This window comes from Centruroides sculpturatus, unplaced genomic scaffold, assembly GCF_000671375.1.
Source record: "Centruroides sculpturatus isolate CEXI.00-Female unplaced genomic scaffold, Cexi_2.0 scaffold2085, whole genome shotgun sequence".
Lineage (NCBI taxonomy): Eukaryota > Metazoa > Arthropoda > Arachnida > Scorpiones > Buthidae > Centruroides > Centruroides sculpturatus.
Window position 1 is genome coordinate 25,548 of NW_019386315.1, and position 8,538 is coordinate 34,085.

At 31.9% G+C, this 8,538-nt stretch overlaps 2 protein-coding genes across 2 annotated transcripts in view; both read left to right on the forward strand.

The window, feature by feature from the left end:
* The window catches only part of LOC111614517, a 23,048-nt gene extending 16,814 nt beyond the window's left edge, over positions 1-6,234 (forward strand). Inside the window, exon 6 of the mRNA XM_023355891.1 lies at positions 6,055-6,234. Within this exon, the coding sequence (XP_023211659.1) occupies positions 6,055-6,225 (171 nt within the window). The 3' untranslated portion in view covers positions 6,226-6,234. The remainder of the gene's footprint in view (positions 1-6,054) is intronic.
* Positions 6,235-7,111: 877 nt separating this feature from the next.
* LOC111614519 lies at positions 7,112-8,533 on the forward strand (the record flags this gene model as incomplete). The annotated part of the gene is made up of 1 exon (XM_023355893.1): positions 7,112-8,533. A coding segment is annotated over exon 1 (996 nt), but the record flags the coding sequence as incomplete, so codon positions are not given.
* Positions 8,534-8,538: the final 5 nt, after the last annotated feature.

Genomic DNA, 8,538 nt, shown 5'->3' on the forward strand with positions numbered 1-8,538 from the left:
CAAGCAAATCCAACGCAGGACTATACCCTAGTCGATATAGAGAGAGAGTACACTGATTCAACTCCTACAGCTCAGGATATAGAGGATACAGAAGTCACAAATTCCGATAACGAAATCGAGACAGGCTACGACCTAAATGAACCTACAGAGGAAAATCTCTCTCCAATAGAAGAAAAAAGACCCAGACCACCTCTAAATTTCTATTACGAACCACCTCTAAGTGACTCCGATGTCGAAGAAGACGTACCGGAAGACACAAACGATCCAACATATCGACCGTACAACAGAGTCCTGATATCAGAGAGCAAACTCATAATCCCGAACAGCTATGAGGAAGCATTGAACCTACCGGACAAGGACAAATGGATTGAAGCCATGCAAAAGGAGATGCAATCGTTAAAGGCTCATAATGTATGGGAAACTGTAACCCTTCCAGAGGGAATAAAACCCATAAAATGCAAGTGGGTATACAACCTCAAACACGACCCCGTGACCTCATGCACAAAATACAAGGCCAGACTGGTAGCCACAGGTTGCTCACAAAAATACGGGATAGACTTCCACGAAACGTTCTCACCTGTCATAAAAGCCGACAGCCTAAGAGGACTTTTAATATACGCTGCTATACACAACTATGACATCAACCACCTAGACATAGAAACGGCATATCTGTACGGAAGGCTAAACGAAACAATATATATGGAACAACCCAAGGGATACGTAGAAAATACGAAAAACCAAAGGCAAGTATGCAAGTTGAATCAGGCTACACGAGTAACAACTCAAATCATTTAATCAGACTGGCATCATATCTAAGTCAACAGATGGAAGAAGGAACATTTCAACTTAAATATATAAAAACCGAAGAAAACGTAGCCGACGCCTTTACAAAACCGTTAAGTCGACCAAAGTTAAATCTGTTCGTCAAAGACGATTTTTTGTATATGTGAATCTGCCGCACCCAATCCCTGGCCAAATTAGGCGGGGAATCTGTCGTGGCTATAATTTGGCTATGGGAAGGCTGCGGATACATCTTAATTAATTAAAAAAATCATCTCTGTTAGGTGGCGTTGATCGAAGCACGAGGTGTGCTTACCTTTAATGTAGAGCTTGTTAATTAAACCTTTCTAGTTAGAAATAAAGCTGTTTTGTTGTCAAAGGATTGCGTTAATTGTGAATAGCATGAGAAATTAACTCAACACATCCAAAATGCATATCATAAAATAGATACATAGAATTACTCTGTAAATTGTGTGCCTAAATGTCATTCTGTTCTGTGTTTAATCCAGAGTGATAAGTCTGTCTTTTGGGAAAAATGCACTAACACAAAACATACAAAGTTGTTATTATGTTAATGTAATTTCAACGTATCGGCCTATACTCTAGGTTCTTTTAAGTTCTACAGTACATAAATCTTTTAATGTATAACTTTATATTTTACTCTGCAATAAAAGACCTTTAATTGCTTTTGAAACAAAGTCAAATTGTGATAATTCTATTTTCACAATCCTAACCTTTCTTTATGGTGTATATTTAGAGGGGAGTGAACAATTGATTGCCCTTTTCATGATAATATGGAAGGAAGCTAATTCTTGTGCCATTATCGCTAAATATATTGAAGAAACATTTTCAGCTTAAACTTTTCCATTCAGTTGCTTTAATTAGCAATACATAATGATGCTAAGATTTGTTTGTTTTGAAAATATCAGTTGATATTAGCTAATACAATATTGTCATAACTATGAATAAACCAAATCCACAGCTCCTTACAATTGTCTTTATTACACTTCATTTATTTGGAGGATAATGGGTTTCTTTGTTGGCCTTTTTTTATACTCTCAAACCACAAGGCAATGGTGTTTCAAATATAACATACAAGTAATTTCACATTTTAAAGTAAAATTTAAGACATTTATTGTCCAGTGATATTTTTTAATCTATTCAAATAATGATAATTTCATATTGTTATACTTCATAAAATCATAAACTTATTTGTCTTATGCCAATAATAATTAATTGATTTTAATGTATAAGGATAGCCCTAAAAATATAGTTTGTTATATAATTTGTAAGTTGTCCCAAACTTTGACTTTCTATGTTGCAGAGATAATGAGAAGTATCTGCATATCTGTAACATCTTTTATCAATGCAATTATTGTAATATTAAAATATTTACATTTTTTAATAAATAATAATAAATAAAAATATTACCTTTAAGATAAAATTTCAACTTTGAATAAGGTGGTTGGAACCTTATCAGATATTTTTGCTCCTATAGGCACTATGGGAGTAAAAATGTCAAAAGAAGTTACGGTCTGTACATGACCCTTTGCAAAGTTATAACTCCCCAAAATTGGCCTATCTGGGATTTTGAAGACCATTGAAAGTGGGGTAAAATTTAAAAGTGAAAAAACCTGGAACTGTTTCTCAAAAAATGCTAAAAATCAACTATATTCCACTTTAGTAAAGATGACAAAATGCTTATAAAACATGAGTCCATTGCACCAACTACTTCTAGGGCACAATCAGTCACTGTGTGCTCCATTAAACCCAGTAAATGTTTAATAACCAGATAGGCTGAATTTGGGGTCTGTCTCATGAAGGTCATACATAGACTATTGATTCTTTTGACTTTTTAACTCCTACAGGCATTGTCTATAGCTCTGATAAAGTCCCAGTTGTCTCATTCAGAGCTGCATTTGTAACTACATTTAATATAAATAAATTAATTTATTAAAATAATATATACTGTAATAATTTATGAAATCATTTTTTTTTTTAACAGATGCTTAGAAAATTGAGAGAATTTGTGAAAAATGTAAATATACCTTATATATTTTATCCTGATTATAATCTGATTTGTAAAATGACCCGCTCTCAATCAAAGCACATTGAACAGAGACTTAGTAAGATAATAAAAGACATTGAAACTAATCCAGAAAATATTAATTTATATTTGTGAATTTTAATCAATTCAAATTTCATATTTATATATGGAAGCAATATTAGAATTTTTCAGATTGTGTTATTTAACAACACGACTAATTTATGTACAAAAAATCACATAATGAATATAAATTCAACATTGTCTTCAAGAATGCACCTAATGAGTATGCCTACAAAATATCAAAACTATGTTTACCATATGTTCAGTGATATATTTATATTGTAATGATATTGTGATGGAAAAAAATTTGTAAATAAATTGTTTTTTTTTAATTGTTTAAAAATATTTTCTGAATATTTGCTATAATTTTAATTATTAGCGATTGTTAATATTAGTCCTTTGTTCGAATATGATGTAGTGCGATCACTTGACCACTTAGCATTTTTCATCATTAACTTTTATTCAGTTACGCGTATAAGTTATTTGTACACGTTTCGGGTTTAATAATGCCCCTCTTCAGTCAATTAAAATTAATAAAATGTACACAAATCATAAAATGCAATATACATATATAGACATTTTAGATATTAAACTACACATACCTCAAAATCTGAATCACCTTTTTAAAAAAATTACTTTGAACATTTGCATAACTGGTGTATAATTTACACAAATAAGCATCTTCACTTATCTAATAAACAAATATTTATCATTATTAGCGTTACTTAATTTAACTCATAAACACATTTTTTAACATACCGTTACGTTGTTCCTTTAAAGTCAGTAATGTTCACACATCCGAATGGAAAATAACTAGCTTACCCGTCACGCATTGCTGCGATCTCAGAAGAAACGAAATTCAAGCAAACTCATTATGATAAAATTAAATTTACATTTTATCATTTTTATTGGAACTTATTATTATTATTATTATTATTCATTTTAATTGGGAAAATATTTCAAAGTGTCATTTCAATTCTATTTATTTATNATTTATGTATAATTATATGTACAGACGAAACTAAACTCAACTTACCCGCATAAATGTCCGTGGATGGCGGGAAAGTAGTTCGGCTGCCTGATGACGTTTTACGTAATTATAGGAGTTTTTTACTGTTTTTTATGGATACCGTCGCAATTTATTCGCAGTTTTATAGGAATCGTAATTATAGGGACCGTAATTATAGGGGGGGTCTACTGTACTTAATTTTCATATAATTTTCATGAAAGAATATATTGATGAAGTTTTTATCAAAATTTTTTATATAACTTATATCAAATTCTTTCAAATCCATCTAATAAACAAAGTAATAATTACAAATATGTTGCAATAACCTTGTATAGCTTTGCAGTTATTACTTAAAAACGTAACACAGATGTTTTTGATCCACTTCTAGGGTCTTCCTCGGGTGTTCTATAAGTTTTTCTGGTGTGATTCCGATCTTTAACCGTTCAGGTCTCCAATGCTTCTATCTTCAGAATTTATTTTTAAAATTTCAAAATTTGAATCTCCAAATGATGTGCACCTGTGCCAGTTGTTATAGAATTGCATCATAAATAGCCTTCCATGCTCTTGATAGTTTTTTCTTCTTTAAAATTGATTGACAGGCCTTTGCAGTCTGCTTTAAAAATTTCTAACTCCTCCAGATTTTGCAGTTGGTTTATATGTTGGGTTTGTCGAATCAGTGTTGCTTGTTTTAGATTAGGTGTAATGTCGTTTTTGTTGGCATATATCACTAAGGTGGGTTTTTTTTTTGTCTGTTTTGAGCTCACAGAGGTGTTGTTTGAGTGATATTTTTTGTAGATCCAACATATACGAGGTCCCTATCGAATCTTTTTTAACTTTTAACAGGATTTTATATACCCCTCGTGTTCTTTCGATTTTGGCCTGATCTTTCTTGTTTCTCTTGAAATATCAGCTCAAAGACCAATTGAATAGGATCCCAAAAAAGGATCCACGGCAAAATACACCTCCCTACTGTATAGCTATAACACGAGCACCCTAAGCAGTCCCTATATCAAGAAATTGGGGCTTACACTAATGCAAAAATAGCATACAGACGTAAGCCAGATACATTCGCAATGTTGAGAAACGAGAAAGTTCGGGCCAAAATCAAAAGAACACCAGGTTTTTAAGTAATAACTGCAAAGCTACACAAGGTTAGTGTGACATATCAAATTCTTTGTGTTCTATCAACATTCCTTTATAGTTACATATTGCAATAGTACAATTTTTATTGTTTAGATATTGAATATAGTCATTATAAAGAATATAGGTGTAACCTATTCTTTTAATTTGGATGTGTAATTTGCCATCATTTCTTGCTTATAATCCATAGGTTAATTTTTCACTGACCAAAAAACCAAGTATTGCATAAAGTAAGATTCTACGTAAATTTATTCTTCACTCCAAGTAGTCCCAGATGATTGCATAGATAATTATGTGATCATATACAATTAACAGAAAAATTCAGAAACAAACATTTTAGTTCAATTATTTGTTTCTGAATATACAGAACAAAATATCCTCCAAATGTTCTATCATCTATGCGATAGATAGAAAATTGAAATTTAAGACATCATCTTAAACAATGAAACATTGTAATTTGGAACTCGTTTTTTTTTTTTTTTAAACCTGATGTAGTCTCCTAAATGAGGCCAAAAACATTTGTGTTATAATAAAATTGTTTGCTAGAAAATGTAAGGAAGGTGGTCTGAGATCAAAGATATTATCATCCATTTTTGATCTTAGTCAAAATAATCCACCATATCTTTAATTTCAAATTCATATCCCTTCAGCTTATCTTTTAAAAAAATCCACTAAATGTTTCTCAATCCATATGAGAGGACACTTCTCAATAAAATTAAAGTATCTTAGCAATACTGCAAAATGTGGCAACTTTTGACTTTTGGTAAAGCATGAGAAATCCATAATTTTAGATTGATTTAGAAAAATACCATCATTGATATGCACATAATTTTGGAATATCAATTACAAGATACACTAAGAAAATTATGTTAATTAAAACATGTTTGTATCTATGGATATTATTTGAATATCCCAATATTTTAAAATTTAATTTTTTACAATAAAAATAATAATACTATAAATCAATAATAATTAAATTTATATAGTATTAATTTATTTTTCATCTAAAATGTTTTAGTTGTTAAGGGACAGAGAAGGATGGAAACCTTTAGCATCTTATTATTTGAAAACTGCTGTTATGTGGACTGTAATAATAGAAGATAATGTAAGCTGGAATGAAAGTAAAATGGATATTCTTTTTTTGATGGTAACATTTTTTACTGTATTAAAAATGAATAGAAAATATTAAACCTATACAGTTTAGATAAATGTTTTATGATAATCAGTATTTCACTTATTATATATGGAGTATTTGAAATAATTTGATTCAAATTATATTATTATTTAGTTGATATGATTTTAATTTATAAAATATTGGTTCTTTACTTGGATGAATTTTCATAATCATATTAAAAAATTAAATTTCGTACTAACTATTTGATAAAAAATGACATATACAAGTATTAAGCTAGTTCATCAAAGGAAAAGATTTATGACTTTCAACCAAAATCTAATTAAAATTAAATATATTTGATGTGAAACAGTAATCACACCATGCCTTACACACTTTTCCAGCACTAGTTTAATCAAAACAATATTTTCAATCCTGTTCAGAGGTCTACCTCAGGTTAAAAACGAAAAACAGTTCTAATAATAGAACTAAAACTGTTATTTTTAAATTTACAAAATTTGAAAACAAATTATTTATGTATTTTAAAAGTTCTACAAACAAACAATTTACATATTATTACATATGCATAAATTATTTCTTTGTAGAACTTTTAAAATACATAAATCATTTGTTTTTCGAAATTTGTAAATTTAAAAATAGCAGTTATAGTTCTGCCACAGAACTCAGTTCTTTTCTTTAATTTGTATTTTAATATGTTNTTATTAACAAAAGTTTTTAAATCAAGCCTATGTTGTTCTCTTGCCTCATCAGGTTACCAACTAGAGACTGTATGCTTTGGATAACATTTCTTTCCCCTTGAAATTAATGCATTCACCCTTTCTAGATGTATGGAATATTTCAAAAGCTTCCATTAATTGTAAATCGTTGACATCAAACACCTTTTTAATAATTTAGCCTGGTTCCAACATGCTGACACCCCCAGCTTACTCTCAAACCAGTTTTTGAGCGAGCCGGAAGTGTCAGCATGTTGGGACCAGGCTAAATATTCCTACTAATCCTAAAAATTGTATCTATGTATTAAGACTAAAAAGAGATCTGTTACATCCTGTCGTGGCTATAATTTGGCTATGGGAAGGCTGCGGATACATCTTAATTAATTAAAAAAATCATCTCTGTTAGATGGCGTTGATCGAAGCACGAGGTGTGCTTACCTTTAATGTAGAGCTTGTTAATTAAACCTTTCTAGTTAGAAATAAAGCTGTTTTGTTGTCAAAGGATTGCGTTAATTGTGAATAGCATGAGAAATTAACTCAACAAAGGGTTATGGGCCCAGGAAGAAAATTCCAACGTCGATGCAACCGGATTGAACGATCGACCACGGTAAGCCTAAATTTGCTATCTTAGAAACCGAACCGTTATAACGAATAGAATGGCCGAAATAGGACATGGACAGTTACCGAAGTTTACGGGTAGCAATTTCACAAGCTGGAAGTACCGTATAATGGCCATCCTAGAAAGTAGAGATCTAGGAAATCTGTTAATAGACGACCCACCTACGGATCCCGCCGAAGAGGCGAAATGGAAAAAAACGGACTCCCAGGCTAGAGGCATTTTAACATGTGCGATGGACGACACACAAGTGGCGCTTATCTTAACGTGTAAAACGACAAAACAGATTTGGACCCACTTGAGAGAAAGATATGAAGGGGACTTAAGGAAACAAGCGATAGAGGCCAGAAATAATGTGGCGAGATTAGTAATGAATCGTGACGAGACATGGAGAGATTATCTATTAAGAGGAGAAAAACTTCTAGAGAGTGCTAGGATAATGGGAGCCCAAATAGAGGATGACGAATTCATCACCGCGCTATTGAGAGGTTTACCACAAAAGTACAACCTAATAGCCATGCAATTCGACAACCTAAAAGACCCCAAGATCTCCGACGTGAGAAAAACCTTCGAGAGATATGAAGAAAGAAATGGGCTCGAACAGAGGGAAAACCTCACAGCCTACAGAGCGTATCACCCACCGAATTATAAAACTCCAAAGGACAATGCACAAAGAAAATCTCGAACGAGGGAAACGCTATGCTACATCTGCCGTAAACCAAATCACAAGGCAATTGAATGCTGGTTGAACCCGATTAACAAAGCAAGGAATAGAGACAAACGGGACAACATCGATCTCGACAACCGAAGATCAAACTTCAAAACTTCTAAAATAGCTTGGGAAAACTCAGCTAGAGTGAACGATAACCGACAGAGAAAAGAGAAACCAACTAACGAGGGTAACAACAGACAGAGAGTAATGACTTTAAGTACAAATGGAGAGCCAGATACATGCTGGATCATAGATAGTGGGGCGACCAGCCACATGACTCCAAATCGCCAATGGTTAGAGAACATGAGAGAAGATACAAAAACAATCAC